The sequence below is a fragment of the Perognathus longimembris genome, chromosome 26, assembly GCF_023159225.1.
Source record: "Perognathus longimembris pacificus isolate PPM17 chromosome 26, ASM2315922v1, whole genome shotgun sequence".
In the NCBI taxonomy this organism is placed as follows: Eukaryota; Metazoa; Chordata; class Mammalia; order Rodentia; family Heteromyidae; genus Perognathus; species Perognathus longimembris.
Genome location: NC_063186.1, coordinates 9,570,550 through 9,587,116, shown reverse-complemented (window position 1 = coordinate 9,587,116; position 16,567 = coordinate 9,570,550). Strand labels below are relative to the sequence as shown.

Genomic DNA, 16,567 nt, shown 5'->3' with positions numbered 1-16,567 from the left:
TGCCTGTCCGCGGCGGCGCGCATGCGCGCTCCCGCCTACGTCATTCTCGCGCGACCCCCGAATGTGGAGGCTGATTGGTCCGTGGGGCCCGGGGGGCGTGGCCAGAGGGAGGGATGAGAGGAAGCGGCACGTTGAAGGCCGTGGCGAGCTGCGGCGGCGCGCGGACGGTTGGTCCGACTCGGGCTACGCGCGCGCTGAGGTCCGGCCGGGGCGCGGGTGCTGCCAAGCCGGGGTCCTCCGGACGCTTCGGATCGCGGAGCGGAAGAGAGGCAATGGCTGGCAGATCCATGCCGGGGAGCGGGAGGCGGGGCGGATCCTCGGCCTCGTTCCTGGGCACACAGCCCGAGAACGAGCATCCTCCGAGCAAACGGGCCCGGGGCTGCTCGCCGGCCCCGGGCCCGGACACCGAAGACCCATTCGGCGAGCATGGAGAACTGACCGCCGACGATCTGGAGGAACTCGACGTCCTCGCGTCCCAGGCCTTGAGTCAGTGCGGGGCCGAGACCCGAGACATGTCCAGTGAGTGTTTCTGGGGCGTCTTTTGCATCCTCCACCCCACCCCACCCCACCCCCTACGTGGGTGATCACTGATCTCAACCCCACACCTCTTGAGGGGTGATGGCTTCCGAACCCTGTAGCCAGCGTCACCCCGATTTAAGCAGTGATTGTGTGTTCCAAAAGAGCCTTTGATTTGAGTGGACAAATCCGGAATGTCAAATAGAGTTTTGTTTTTTCGTGTGTGTGTGTGTTTTAAATATAGATAGATTCACATTTTTAACTTCATTCTCCTGTCTTGCACTGCGTTCTTGGTTCTAAGCAGAGATCTTTGGAATACAACTACTAGCACCATCAGAATCATCACAACCCGTGCGAGAGGCTTTAGTTCTTAGGAAGTTGACTGCCTTCTTTGACTATAAAGGGACGGGGGTGTGGGGGGTGGGGTGGGTGGGATGCAGGAGCTCTGGTAGAGGCCAGAAGTGGAAACGTTATATTGTAGCCAGGAGCCTGTGGCTCAAGCCTGCTGTCATCCTAGCTACTTATGAAGCTGAGATCTTAAGATTCACAGTTCGAAACCAGCCCAGGTAGGAAAAATCCGCGAGATTATTTCCTCCAATTAACTAGCAAACAAACAAAAGTGGAGCTGTGGCTCAAGTTGAGCACTAGACTTGAGGAAAAAAAAAAAAAAAAAAGAAAAGAAAGCTCAGGGACAGCACCCAAGGCCCTGCGTTCAAGCCCCAGGATTGACACAAAAGAGAAAAAAAAGACTGCTATATATTGCTTACTAAATCTTTTCCTACTTGAGTGTGTGTATGTGTGCATAAGAAAGAGAGAGAGAGAATATCCTGGGGCCTGAACTCAGGGCTGGGTGCTATCTCTGACCTTCTTTGGCTCAAGGATAGCATTCTACACATTGAGCCACAGCCACATTTGGCATTTTTGGTAATTTAGTGAAGATAAGAGTCTCATGGGAGGGGGGGGGCTGTGAATATGGCCTAGTGGTAGAATGCTGGCCTCGTATACATGAACCCCTGGGTTCGATTCCTCAGCACCACATATATAGATAAAAGCCAGAAGTGGCGCTGTGGCTCAAGTGGTAGAGTGCTAGCCTTGAGCAACAAGAAGCCAGGGATAGTGCTCAGGCCCTGAGTCCATGCCCCAGGACTGGCAACAAAAACAAAACAAACAAGAGTCTCATGGGCTAGAATGTGGCCTAGTGGTAGAATGCTTGCCTAGCATGCATGAAGCCCTGGGTTCCATTCCTCAGCACCATATAAACAGAAAAAGCCAGAAGCGGCTCTGTGGCTTAAGTTGGTAGAGTGCTAGCCTTGAGCCAAAGAAGCTCAGGGACAGTGACCAGGCCATCAGTTCAAGCCCCAGGACTAGCCAAAAAAAGAAAAAAAAGAGTATCACAGACTTTTCTACCTGGGCTGGCATTGAACCATGATCCTCAAATCTCAGCTTCCTGGTAGCTAGGATTTCAGGTGTGTTAAGCTCCCAGTGCCTGGCTCCCTGCTTTGCCTTTAAGAATGATGCTTTTCCTTTTCTGGAAAAAATTGGGAAACTTTGACTCCTGAAATTTAGGTGGAAACTTTTTGAAACAGGATCTTGGCCCTGTAGCCATGCTGGCCCTGAACTTGAGATTCGAGAGATTCTTTTACATCTATCTGCCTTCTAAGTGCTGGGGTTGCCGTCCTATGTTACCTTACTTGGGTTATGAGACTTTTTTTTTTTAAACAGATGTTTATAAAGTCTACAGATTTGATGAGATGTCAAAAAGTACAGCAGGGAAAAACAGAGAAAATACTCCAGTTAACGATAACTGTCAATTTGAAGTACTTCAGACACAATACAAAGAACTTGAAAAAAAGGTAAATGACTTGGGGGGGGGGGGTGACTTGTTTTTTTGTTGGTGTGCGTAGCTGAGGAATTTGAACTCCGGGTCTGAAACGTACTAGGTAGATTCACATTCTACCACTTGAGCCATACACTTCCAGCTCCTTTTTTTTTTTTTTTTTTTCGCCAGTCCTGGGGTTTGAGCTCAGAACCTAGGCACTGTCCCTAGCTTCTATTTGCTCAAGGCTAGTACTCTAGCACTTGAGCCACAACACCACTTCTGGCTTTTTCTGTGTCTGTGGTGCTGAGGATTCGAATCCAGGGCTTCATGCATGCTAGGCCAGCCCTCTACCACTAAACCACCTTCTCAGCTCTCGCTTGTTGCTTTTTTAATCCACTTGTGTGATATAAAATATTTTACACAACCATCTAGATTCATCCCCAATAAATGAGAGAAGGTTGGGGAAAGAAAGCTAGAAGATATAAACTGAAAACAAAACAAAAAAAATAACGATTGCTAACCTCAAGCAAGGCAAGAAAACATTGTATACTAAACCAAACACAAATACCAACTAAGATGAAAGTATAGCACAGATTTTTTTTTAATTTTATGCTTTGCTTTTTATTTTTATTTTTTGCTAATCCTGGGTCTTGAACTCAAAACTTGGGTGCTTTCTCTTACTTTTTTTTTTGGTCAGTCCTGGGGCTTGTACTGGGGGCCTGGGCACTGTCCCTAAGCCTTTTTGCTCAAGGCTAGTGCTCTACCATTTTAAGCCACAGCTTCACTCCAGTTTTTTGGTGGTTAATTGGACATACGAATCTCATGGACATTCCTGATGGGTTAGCTTTAAACCAGGATCCTTGAATCTCAGCCTCCTGAGTAGCTAGGATTATAAGTGTGCGCTACCAGCACTCTGCGATCCCTTAACTTTTTCTTTCAAGGCTAGCACACCACCAGTTAAGCCACAGCTCTACTTCTAGCTTTTTGGTAGTGTCACATGGACCTTATTTTGCCAGTCCTGGGGCTTGAACCCAGGGCCTGAGCACTGTCTGGCTTCTTTGTGCTCAAGGCTAGCACTCTACCACTTGAGCCACAGCGCCACTTCGAGCTTTTTCTATATATGTGGTACCGAGGAATCGAACCCAGGGCAAGCTCTCTACCACTAAGCCATATTCCTAGCCCCTACATGGACCTCCTTGCCTGGGCTGGCTTTGAACCATGATCTTCAGCTCAGCCTTCTGAGTAGCTAGGATTAAAGGTATGAGCCACTAGCGCCAAGCTAGCATGTTTAAATGAAGAATATGACATCCTAGTGATTGCTATTTTATTATGTTGCAAGAAAGTAGACATCTTTCATATAGCCACCTATGAAAAATGTATCTAAAAAAATAAGGATCAAGATACATCATACTCAAAAACTGAGCAGGGAGCTGGTGGTTTTTGCCTGTCATCCTAGCTACAGAGGAGACTGAGCTCTGAGGATTGTGGTTTGAAACCAGCCCGGGCAGGAAAGTCTATGGGCTCTTATTTCCAACTAACCATCTAAAACCCAGAAGTGCTGCTGTGGCTTAAAGTGGTAGAGCACTATCCTTAAGAAAAAGGAACTCAGGGACAGTACCCAGTCCTTGAGTTGAAGCTCCATACCCAATGACAACAACAAAAAACAAAATACTGACACGATGGGCTGGGGATATGGCCTAGTGGCAAGAGTGCTTGCCTCATATACATGAGGCCCTGGGTTCAATTCCCCAGCACCACATATAAAGAAAACAGCCAGAGGTGGCGCTGTGGCTCAAGTGGCAGAGTGCTAGCCTTGAGCAAAAAGAAGCCAGGGACAGCGCTCAGTCCCTGAGTCCAAGCCCCAGGACTGGCCAAAAAAAGAAAAAATACTGACACGATGAATTGAAACCCCCTTGTACAAACTACAAATATATATATAAATATATATATATATATACATACATACATACATACACACACACACATATTAGAGCCTAAAGAATCTGCATAGGACAAGTGATGTTTACGCAAGTACATGCTTAAACGGTTGTGTCCATTTGCAATTTGCAGCTGAAGGCCATGGAAGAAGAAGTCCTCCTTAAGAATGGAGAAATTAAAATTTTGCGGGACTCCCTCTTTCAGACAGAACTGGTTCTAGAAGAGCAGAGAAAAGCACAATTCCTTCTCGAGCAAGAGAAAAGCCAAGTACTCAGTGAAAAAGAAAAGGAATTCTCCAAAAAGGTGAACCAGAGTGTATTTGTTTTGTCTGTGATGGACAGAAGGTTTTTCCTTTAGAAGCAATGACTGGTGTTAACTATAAAGCTTCCAGGGAGATTTCAAAAGTTGTTTGTCTTAAATGCTCCCTGCTTAAGTGGGGCACCAGGTTCATAAAGAGGCTGAGATCTGAGGGTTTTGGTTCAAAGCCAGGCTGGACAGAAAAGACCAAAAGACCCCATGAGACTCTTATCTCCAATTAACCACTCAGAAACTGGAAATAGGGCTGGGAATGTGGCTTAGCAGTAGAGTGCTCACCTAGCATGCATGAAGCCCTGGGTTCGATTCCTCATACCCCATACACAGAAAAGGCCAGAAGTGGCGCTGTGGCTCAAGTGGTAGAGTACTAGCCTTGAGCAAAAAGAAGCCAGGAACAGTGCTCAGGCCCTGAGTTCAAGCCCCATACCCAACAATAACAACAATTTAAAAAAATACTTCCTGCTTTTGGTGAAGTCAATGAACTTTTTTTAGGGGACACAGGCTTAAATTAGGATTCTTGGTAAGTCAGGAACTCAACCGATCTTAGACAAAAAGGAAATGTACTCACTTCTATTTCCAAGTCTTTTTTTTACTGGCCCTTGAGCTTGAACTTAGGGACCTGGGCTGTTGACTCTACCAATTGAACTACAGCTCCACTTCTTGCTTTTTGGGTAGTTTCTTAGAGATAAATCTCACAGACTTTCCTGCCCTGGCTGGCTTAGAACCTTGATCCTCAGCTCTCAGCTTCCTGAGTAGCTAGGATTACAGATGTGTGCCATCATGCCCGGCTTGGGCCTTCTATCTATACACACAGGGTTTGGGTAAAATTCTCAAATCCTCTGCTCATACTTGGAATACATGGAATTGTACACCACTAAGTTGATTAAAAGATCCACAGGTGTGGTGTGGTGGTTTACACCTAGAATCCTAACTATTTAGCCTGCTGAGGAAGGAGGATTAAGAATTTAATATAGCCTGGCCTACATAGCAAGACCCTGTCTCAAACAAACAAAAAAGACAAACCTGTTAGTACTGTGGCAATGGCACCCTGCCAGAGTCTGTGCTCGGCATTTTATATTTATTCCACTTAATCCTCAAGTATGATGAAGACAGGGCCGGTATTTAAACCCTCACAAATTATCTTCACAATAGGTTGCTTCAAATATCTTTCTAGAATGCCACGTTGCCTTTCTGGGAAAAGAGTGACATTTGATATTTTAGAATATTTATATCAGAGCAGACTTTCATATGCATTCTTTATCATTTTTCTTTTATTACTTTGGGATGTTAGCCAAGAGTTTTGTTTTTTGTTTGCCAGACAGGGGCTTGACCTCAGGCCCTGGGCACTGTCCCTAAGGTCTATTGCTCTACCATTTGAACCATAGTGCCATGTATGGTTTTCTGGCGGTTAATTGGAGATAAGAGTTTCACAGACTTTCCTGCCCAGGCTGGCTTTGAACCACGATCCTCAGATCTCAGCCTCAGCCTCATGAGTAATTAGGATCACAGGTGTGAGCCACCAGCACCCAGCTGAGATTTCTTTTTTCTGCGTGTTTGTGTTGGTGCAGTACTACTTGTATTTGCTTTCCAGCTCCAATCATTGCAGTCTGAACTCCAGTTTAAAGATGCAGAAATGAATGAATTAAGGACAAAACTTCAGAGCAGTGAACGAGCAAATAAACTGGTTTCTCCCTCCATTTCCCACGTCAGGTAAGAATGGAGCTCAGAGAATAGTTTTTGCACTGGTTAGTACAGTGTCTACATAAGCTGAGTGTCTACATAAGCTCATGATTATAATCCTAATTACTCAGGAGGCTGAGATCTGAAGATTGTAATTTGAAGCCAGCCTGAGTAGAAAAGCCCATGAGACTTTTATCTTCCATTAACTGCCAAAAATGCCAGAAGTGGCGCTGTGGCTCAAATGGTAGAGTGCTAGCCTTGAGCAAAAGAAGCTCAGGGACAGTGCTCAGGCCCTGAGTTCAAGCCCCAGGACGGGCAAAATAAGAAAAAAGGTCTGCGTAATAACGCTTGTCAGGCTGTTCCTGAATGAAAGCCCTCTACATTTTGCCACCTGGACAGAGTTGATCTTCATATAGATTCCAAGATGGTTTGGCCAAAGTTCTGTAAAAGTACTTTTACTGAGTGGTACTTTTTTGTTGTTATTATTGGACAAAAAGAAAAGCGCAAGTTCCTATCTGGAAAATAACTAAAAGCAAAGAGGGATGGGAAAATGACTTAAGTGATAGAGGTAGGGTCTTGAGTTCAAAGCCTTAGTTCTGGGGCTTGAATTCAGGGCTTGGGTGCTCTTCCTTAGCATTTTGCTCAAGGCTAGTGCTCTAACACTTAAGCCAGCTTTTTTAGTGGTTCATTGAAGAATTTCACAGACCTTCCTGCTTGAGCTACATTTGAACTCTGATCCTCAGATCTCAGCCTCTTACATAGCTAGGATTACAGGCATGAGCCACCAGCACCTAGACAACTAAAATTTTTGTCTATGTCCTGAATAAAGAATAAAACCCCTTTTGGTCAACACACCTGAACATGAAAAGTTCAAATTTTGTTGCAAGTTTTATAACTTGATCTCTTCAATGGCTTTAGCAAAATCCTGACTTGGCTTTCATGGCTATCTTTTTCCAGTCCTAGGAAAAACCCTTCTGTGGTTATAAAGCCAGAAGCATGTTCACCACAGTTTGGAAGAACACCTTTTCCTACAAAGGAATCTTTTAATGCCAACATGTCTGTTCCTCACCAATGCCAGATAGAGCAAAGATATAAATCTGTGAACAGACAGGGTAAGTCAAGACCAATCGATTGCCATGTAACAGATGGGTGGGGCTTCAAGACAACCATACTTATTTGTTTTCTCCGCATTTTGATGGGTGGGTCATTATCACAGGGGACAGTGGAGATGGTTTACCTGTTCCCAGTTTATGGGGCATTCCCAGAAATCTGGTGGCTGGAGGCTCTGTTTCCAGGTGATTCATTCACATGGCTGACGACTTAATTCTTCTAGAAAGATCATCTACCATTAGTAGTTTCCACAGTGAGACTGCTCTTTGCCCGTTTAACCTTAGAATTCACCAGCTGGGAAGGTGGCTTAGTGGTAGAGTGCTTGCCTAGCATGCAAGAAGCCCTGGGTTCGGTTCCTCAGTACCAGAGAAACAGAAAAACGCTGGAAGTGGAGCTGTGGCTCAAGCCCCGGGACTGGCAAAAGAAAAAAAAAGAAATTCATATATATTGATTGTCCTCCCCCCACTCAGCCTTTTCAAATCATTGGCTATGGAATGCTTTAGAGAAACCATTCTCACATTATTGGTGTTGAATAACTCTAGACAATGTTACAAATAAGAAATAGAACCTATCAGCCTAGATGTGAGTCTCAACTTTCTGTGAACTGGGCCAGTTCCTTAAGCTTTATGTCTTTTTCCCACCCTGTAAAATAACAAGGGATAACACTGCTCTAAAACAAATGAACTCCTGTGTAAACCTTTTGCAAAGGGTGTAGCCCCTGCTCAGCTCTATATCATATGTTAGTGGTGACTGGTTTGTTTGGGGTTTTTTTTCCTTTTAATATTGCATTTGAAGTGAGGCAAACAGCTTAATCTTTTTCTTTCCTTGTGTGAATTCCTGTCTTACATGAGCAAAGGCAAAAGATATGAGAGAAGGCCGGGCGCCCGTGGCTCACGCCTACCATCCTAGCTACTCAGAAGGCTGAGATCTGAGGATCATGGTTCAAAGCCAGCCCAGGCAGGAACATCTGTGAGAGACTCTTATCTCTAAGGAATTACCAAAAACAAGAAGAAGAAAAAAAAGCTGGAAGTGGTGCTGTTGCTCAAAGTGGTAGAGTGCTAGCCTTGAGTGCTAAAGCACAGGGACAGTGTTCAAGCCCTGAGTTCAAGCCCCAGGACACACAGACACACACACACGAAGATGGGAGAGATCTTGAACTCTAGGCTCTGGTTTTGATCCAAGGTTGAAGACAAACCAATGTTGTGAACCTCATTAGCTTACCTATGAGCATCTAATAAGTGAGTCATTTTGTGCTCAGCTTGATTTACAATTTTATTGGTTTCAGATAAGACCCAGGGTCTGAGAATCCACCCCATAAAGCTAGAAGTACAGCACGAAAGGCTTGCTGACAGCTTGTTGCAGAGAACAAACATTCAAGGTAGCAGAACCTCTGCTTTTCAAAACTGCAGGGGCCTGCATAGTCCCATGTGCCCCGTGTGATGGGCAGAGTTGTTGGAGAACCTTCTCCAGTCCCTACTCCCCACCTCTGCCTAGGCAGTCATTCAAGGTCCAGGCAAATAGGAGTCTGTGACTTCATACAAGACTGTGAAATGGAAAGGGCTCTGAGCACAGTGTTTTACACCTCTAGTCCCTGCTTCTCAGGAACTGGGTTGGGAGAATCACTTGAGCCCAGGAGATGCAAGCTAGAATGGCCAAGGTAGTGAGACTCCACCACTAAAACTGATGTAATTTAAAAAAAGGAGGCTGGGCATGTGGCTTCATGGTAGAGCGCTCGCCTAGCATGCGTGAAGCCCTGGGTTCGATTCCTCAGTACCACATACACAGAAAAAGCAGGAAGTGGCTCTGTGGCTCAAGTGGTAGAGTGCTAGCCTTGAGCAAAAAGAAGCTCAGGAACAGAGCCCAGGCCCTGAGTTTAAGTCCCAGGCCTGGCAAAAATTAAAAAAGGAAACAAGGCCCCAGTGGCTCACACCTGTAACCCTAGCTTACTCAGGAGGCTGAGGTCTTGGGATCCAGGTTCAAAGCCACCTGAAGCTAGGAAAGTCAGTGATGTTCTTATCTCCAATTAACCACCCAACAGCTAAAAGGAGAGCTATGGCTCAAGTGGTAGAGCACCAGCCTTCAGTGAAAAAGCTAAGGGACAGTGCCCAGACCCTGAGTTCAAGTCCCTGTGTGTACACACACACACACACACACACACACACACACACACACACACACACACAGATCCCAGAGCTTCTGCAACCCTAGACATCTTAACAGGACTTAGCAGTCAGTTAGGAAACAGCTGAGATCCACTTTATTTTCCTTCTGAGGCTGTAGAAAAGGTCTCCCCTAGCCAACTATAGTGGTGCATGTCTGTAATCCCAGCACTCCAGAGGCTAAGGCAGAACGATCTCAAGTTCAAGGCCAGCCAGTTATAAATAAGATCAAGATCAGCCTGGAATACATAATAGGACCCTGTTTCCAAAAAAAATAACTGGGGGGAGGGTATAAAGATCCCCTGTGCCAGAACCTTCTAGAATCACCATGTCTTTTGCAGGTTCCATTTTAATAAACCTGCTCCTGAAGCAGCCTTTGGTTCCAGGATCCTCTTTAGGTCTTTGCTACCTCTTGAGTAGCTGTTCAGAGACTCCTTCTGGCACCTTCCTGCAGCCACCGGGGCTTAGCAGGTAAGCACGAGACAGACTCCTGAGAAGCCTTTCTAGGAGCTGAGCTTCCGTGACTCCCGCCTGTCATCCCAGCTGCTCAGGAGGCTGAGATCTGAGGATCGAAGTTCAAAGCCAGCTCAGGCAGGAAAGTCTATGAGACTCTTATTTCCAATAAAATACTCAGAAAAGGCGGGAAGTGGCGCTGTGGCTCAAGTGGTAGAGCATGAGCCTTGAGCACAAAAGCCCAAAGACCTGCACATACGATCAATTAATTAATCAGTGCTCTTTTTTTTTTTTGTCCAGTCCTGGGTCTTGAACTCAGGGCCTGAGCACTGTCCCTGAGCTTTTCCTCAAGGCTAGCCCTCTACCCCTTGAGCCACAGCACCACTTATGGATTTTTCTGTGTATGTGGTGCTGAGGAATCGAACTCAGGGCTTCATGCATGCTAGGCAAACACTCTACCACTAAGGCCACCTTCCCAGCCAGCTTTGACCTTTTCTGTTTTCTTGCTTTCCCAGTACTCTGGCCAGGATTTCAGGCCTCAGGACCCCAGGTGTCCCCACTGGGTCCTTTTCCCCCTCTGTCCTGAGAGAGGCTCAGAACCTGGCCTTCGCTGGATTGAATCTCATTGCCAGGAACGAAGACTCACCGGAAGACAACCTCGCCGAGCAAGGTCAAAGGGCCTTTCCGCTCTGCCAGCTTCCGGGCGCCATCTACCTCCTGCCCCTGGTGCATTTCTTCCTGGCTTTGCACTGCCAGGCATTACAGGATGTGGCTGCGGCGAGGAGAAGTGGGGTGCCCGGAGGGTCTCCCACACATGCCGCCTGTGCCCGGAGCTCGGGTGGAGGAGAAGCCAGCCTGGAGGACTCGGTGTGCAACGTGGAAGGCCTGTGTGTGGCCTCCCTTAGCATCCTCCACCATCTTGTGGGCCACAGCCGGGCCGTCGTCTGCCTGCTACTGTCAGGAATGGGGGAAGGAAACGGGAGTTGGGTTCACAGACTGAGCTGTGCAGACATGGACTCGGGCCCCAGGGGGCCGGCTGACCCCCCAGGACAGCACCCACTCTTGAAGATACTTCTGCACCTGCTGGCCTTCTCCTCCATGCCTGCAGGCTCTTTGCAAGCCAGTGTCCTGAGCAAGTGCCTCAAGGTGTTGGTGAAATTAGCTGAAAATGCCTCCTCTGATTACTTACCCAGGTATAAAGTAGCTAAGAGGAATGGATTAGGTATGGTTCTGTGTGGGGCCTCCTGAACTCTTGTCGTGTAATGCCTGGGTATTCATAATCATCTAATAGTTATGTAATTATAAAGGGGCTGGGAAGGTGGCTTAGTGGTAGAGTGCTCGCCTAGCATGCATGAAGCCCTGAGTTCGATTCCTCAGCACCACAGACACAGAAAAAGCCTGAAGTGGCGCTGTGGCTCACGTGGTAGAGTGCTAACCTTGAGCAAAAAGAAGCTCAGGGACAGTGCCCAGGCCCTGAGTTCAAACCCCAGAACTGGCCAGAAAAAAGATATTATAAGCAGATTTTATTATAAGTAGATAATTATAATACACAAGTATAATACCTGTGTGTTATTGCTACACAGGTATTATATATATCATGTATAGTATGTTTACATAATATATAACTTGTTAAATATAATACCTGTGTGTTATTAATACACAGGTGTATTATACTTGTAATATTATACCTGTTTTATATATATTTATATATCATAGCTATTTGCTATATATTGTATATCTAAATATATTGGCTATCCTATTTATATGCTATATAAATATATATATTTATATATAAATACATTCTACACACATGACATAGTCCTTCTCTATGATCTATATTACACACATAGAGATCACATCTAAATGATATAGATTTCTGTAACCATTTTTGTTAGTAAATCACCTCATTCTATTTCTGCCAAGCTAGTCCACAGTGTATCCAGAACACAACTATTTAGCAAGTGCAACTGTAAGCTACACGCATGCCCCCATTCACTCGTGACCCCGTCTCCCCCTCCCCCAGCGATGCCTCCCTCGCTGTGCTCAGTCTACCTGTCCAGGAAACCCTGGGGTGGGATAGGAAAACGTGTCTGAAAATTCCATCAGATCTATCACCCTGGCGCGCTTCTCTTCCAAATTCCTCATGTTACTCAGGCTGAACCCCACTTCACCTTGCAGAGAAAGCCGGTGTAGGGGTGCTAACAGGGCTCTTTTTCAAAGCAGGGTGTAAAGTCATTACATAGCCAGGAAGCCTGCTGTCTCTTCTGTGTGGCCTTGTCCACCCCCCCCCCCAGACTTTGGTTTGGGTCATTGAGTAGGGACACCATGCAGCTCAGGTTGGTCTTGAACTTGGGGATCCTCCAGTCTTAGCCTCCTAAATGCAAAGATTATGAGTGTTTTGACCTACCCAACTGTAGGCCTACTGTGTGTGGCTTTTCTCAGCAACTAGGTCATCACCAGCTTTCACTGCAACATAATTTATTTCATTTGTATTGGGGGGCCTGCCCATAAAATTTGACTTAAAAAGAAGGTCTTAGCTAGGCCCTGGTGGCTCACACCTGGCCATCCTAGCTACTCAGGAGGCTGAGATCTGAGTCCCAGCAGAAAAGTCCATGAGACTTAACTTCCAGTAAATTACCAAAAAGCCAAAAGTGGAGCTGTGGTTCAGGTGGTAGAAAGCTAGCCTTGAGGAAAAAAAGAAAGAAAGCTTGGGGATACTGCCCAGGCACTGAGTTCGAGCACCAGGACTGGCACCAAAAAAAAAACAACCCAAGGCTGGGAATGTGGCCTAGAGGTAGAGTGCTTGCCTCGCATACATGAAGCCCTGGGTTTGATTCCTCAGCACCACATATATAGAAAAAGCTGGAAGTGGTGCTGTGGCTCAAAAGGTAGAGTGCTAACCTTGAGCAAAAAACAAACAACCCAGGGACAGTGCCCAGGCCCTGAGTTCAAGTCCCAGGACTGTCAAAAAAAAAAAAAAAAGGTCCTGATACTCAATAGCTTCATTTTCGTGTGTGTGTGTGTGTGTGTGTGTGTGTGTGTGTGTGTGTGTCAGTTCTAGGGCTTGAACTCAGGACCTGGGCACTGTCCCTGAGCTTCCTTTGCTCAGAGCTAGCACTCTACCATTTGATTCACTGCACCTGCGCCACTTCCAGGTTTTTCTGTGTATGTGGTACTGAGGAATCGAACCCAGGGCTTCATGCATGCTAGGCCAGCACTCTACCACTGAGCCACCTTCCCAGTCGAGCTTCATATTTTTGCGTTAGACACAGAGGTAGATTTTCATTTTTTCTGTGCATTTATTTTCAGGGGCATCCGTGGGCCACCTGTAGCCCAGTAAATTGACTAACGAACAAACCTGGCCTTTCAAATTGCAGATTCCCACAAACATCCACAACTCCTTTCTCCCTAGCAGCTAGAGAGCATGCAATGGCTTGCTCCTCACAGGATATACTGTAAAATGAATTCACCCCAAAAGCACTTTGCTTCCTAGTCCCATGCTAATGGATTCTGTATTTATAGAAGGCACCCAGAAAACTGGCATAGTATCCTATGATCTGTCTCCACACCCACTGGTCCAGTTCTTCATGCTACTATAGGCCACGTGAATGGAGTAAGCCAAGCCTTGGGGGCCTGGCTCCTTTGAGTCTTGGGGGTACTACCCAGAGATCCTCACACATGCGCGCTCCGCAATAGGCACCTCACTTTGGCATCAGAGACAAATCATGAGATCTAGCCATAGCTAATTTGGCCAGTCTTGGGGTAGCAGGCAAGGGACACTTGTGACATACATGCCTAAGGTATAGGAGTGTCCCTTATGGGGCTGGGACTGTGGCTTGGTGGTAGAGTGCTCGCCTGGCATGCATGAGGCCATGGGTTCAATTCCCCAGTACTACATACACAGAAAAAGAAGTGGCGCTGTGGCTCAAGTGGTAGAGTGCTAGCCTTGAGCAAAAAGAAGCTCAGGGACAGTGCTCAGGCCTCGAGTTTAAGACCCAGTACTGGCAAAAAAAAAAAGGTACCTTATTTTGGAATGGTGGCCAGATCCTGTTATCTCCCAAGATGGCTTGAGGCAGTGATCAGAGCAGCCCATGAACCTCAGGCTGACTGAACCAAATCTCCCCATGTGGGGATTGTCTCTGTGCATCTTTCAGATTACAGTGTGTGTTACCAGTGCTGCCCCCGTGCCTCAGCCCCCAGACGCCACTGCCTTGTGTGCTGCTGGCTGTGGAGCTGCTCTCCCAGATTGCAGACAGCGACACCCTCGTGCAACAGTTCTGTTCCCATTCAGGTAAAATAACCTGGGCTGGGAAGGTGGCGCAGTGGTAGAGCGCTTGCCTAGCATGCATGAAGCCCTGGGTTCGATTCCTGTGCACCACATATATAGAAAAAGCCAGAAGTAGCACTGTGGCTCAAGTGGTAGAGTGCTAGCCTTGAGCAAAAAGACAGTGCCCGGGCTGTGAGTTCAAGCCCCAGGGCTGGCTAGTAATAATCAAGGCTTCTTGACTGCTCCTGGGGGGACCCTGATTGATAAGAGGGGGGGTTCCTTTTCAGAACGCTGTCTTCTACTTCTGCTGTACTCATACATCACCTCAAAGCCTGACAAAGCTGCCTCAGAGACACAATGGCTGCAGTTGGAACAAGAGGTAAAAGAATCCAATAGCCGGGTACCGGTGCTCACGCCTGTAATCCTAGCTACACAGAAGCCAGCCTGGGCAAGAAGACTTTCTCTCCAATTAGCCATCACCAAAAACCAAAACGCCACTAGGGGAGGTATGGCTTAAGTGGTAGAGTGCTAGCCGTGAGCCAGGGACAGTGCCCAGGCCCTGAGTTCAAGCCCCAGATCTGACATAAAGGAAAAAAAAATCCAATTCATTTTGGTAATGAATTGACCAAGCAGCTTAAAAGTAAGGGGGGGGGGGCTGTCCCTCCACCCAGATGCAAGTTCAGGATTTGTCTGGCAACTGTAGCATTGGACGTCCTGTCCTGTCCTGGCTTTGGGGGGGTGGGTGGGACATCCTGTCCTGTCCTGGCTTTGGGGGGGTGGGACATCCTGTCCTATCCTGGTTTGGGGGGAGGTGGGACATCCTGTCCTGTCCTGGCTTTGGGGGGGGAACATCCTGTCCTGTCCTGTCCTGGCTTTGGGGGGGGACATCCTGTCCTGTCCTGGCTTTGGGGGTGGAACATCCTGTCCTGTCCTGGCTTTGGGGGGGGTGGGACATCCTGTCCTGTCCTAGCTTTGGGGGGGTGGGACATCCTGTCCTGTCCTGGCTTTGGGGGGGTGGGACATCCTGTCCTGTCCTGGCTTTGGGGGGGTGGGACATCCTGTCCTGTCCTGGCTTTGGGGGGGTGGGACATCCTGTCCTGTCCTGGCTTTGGGGGGGTGGGACATCCTGTCCTGTCCTGGCTTTGGGGGGTGGGACATCCTGTCCTGTCCTGGCTTTGGGGGGTGGGACATCCTGTCCTGTCCTGGCTTTGGGGGGGGGGTCATCCTGGTCCTGGAGGCGGATGCCCTTGGAGGGGCCTGAGGGTTTGACCCCCCGTCACGGGTTTTCCTTGTAGGTGGTCTGGCTCCTAGCCAAGCTGGGCACGCAGACCCCCGGTCCCCCCATCACTGGGTCCGACTGCCTCTGCGGTGTGGAGGTGAGGAGCCCCAGCCCTACAGAGTGGCCGCTGGGTGGGTGCACCGAGGCCCCTCCCTCCGCCCCCCGTGATGAGCGCTGCCCCCCTTCCAGGCGGTCCGGGCGCTGACGGTGGTGCTGCACCGGCAGTGGCTGACGGTGCGCAGGGCGGGCGCGGCCCTCAGGACGGCCCCGCAGAAGCGCACGGTGCGCTGCCTCCGGCTCGCCGTGCTGCTGCTGCACAGCCTGGCGCAGAAGGACAAGCTGTTCTCCATGCACTGCGTGGAGGTGCTCCATCAGTACGACCAGGGCATCCCGGGGGTCAGCGCCCTCATCCGGGCACTCCCGGACGTCACCGACTGTGAAGGTGAGCACCATCCACCCGCCCTGGGGCCTCTCCAAGCCCGGGCCCAGCCCGGCCCAGCCAAGGGGTTTCTAGAACTATCTAGGCCTACCTTGCTTCTGTGATACAGCTTTGCTTCTATGGGGGAGCTGAGCCCCCAAGGCCTGGACCTGGGACTAGTCAGTTCCTGTGGGGGTGCTGGGGAAAAGAGCTGGGACTTCCTCTAGGCCCCAGCACCTTGTGGGGGGTGGGGGGGTGTCTCCCAACAGACCCCCCCCCCTTTTTTTTTTCTGACCCAGAGGCAGCCCTGGATGACCTGTGTGCCACTGAGACCGACATGGACGACATGGAGATGGAGTGTGCCTGAGGCCCTTCGAGGGCACCCTCCCCTCACTCCCCCCCCCCCCCCCCGTCCCTGTTCCCCTCACTCCACCCCCCCCCACACCACCCCATCACCCCATTAAAAGCTGTGAGCAGCAGTTCCTGCTGAAAACCCACCCTCGGCTGAGCTTAATCTGTTTCGGCTGACCGGAAGGGATGGGATGGGCGCTCTCTCCCTCTCCCACCCCTACCCCACCCCACCCTTCTCTGGCTGAGCTAAATCTGTCCCCAT

General features: G+C 48.5%; 1 protein-coding gene across 2 annotated transcripts; it reads left to right on the top strand.

Moving 5' to 3' along the window:
• The first annotated feature begins 133 nt into the window (after positions 1-133).
• Positions 134-16,380, top strand: LOC125342540 (ATR interacting protein). Of its 2 annotated transcripts, XM_048334763.1 has the most exons (13): positions 134-519; positions 2,239-2,369; positions 4,406-4,576; positions 6,180-6,298; positions 7,226-7,380; positions 8,664-8,756; positions 9,879-10,008; positions 10,506-11,183; positions 14,145-14,281; positions 14,545-14,636; positions 15,553-15,633; positions 15,726-15,978; positions 16,254-16,380. In XM_048334763.1, the coding sequence occupies exons 1-13, from the start codon at positions 273-275 to the stop codon at positions 16,319-16,321; spliced, it is 2,355 nt and encodes a 784-aa protein (XP_048190720.1). In that variant the 5' UTR covers positions 134-272; the 3' UTR covers positions 16,322-16,380. The 2 variants fall into 2 exon arrangements, with proteins under 2 accessions (XP_048190720.1, XP_048190721.1); XM_048334764.1 differs by lacking the exon at positions 8,664-8,756 and having other exon boundaries at positions 135-519.
• Positions 16,381-16,567: the final 187 nt, after the last annotated feature.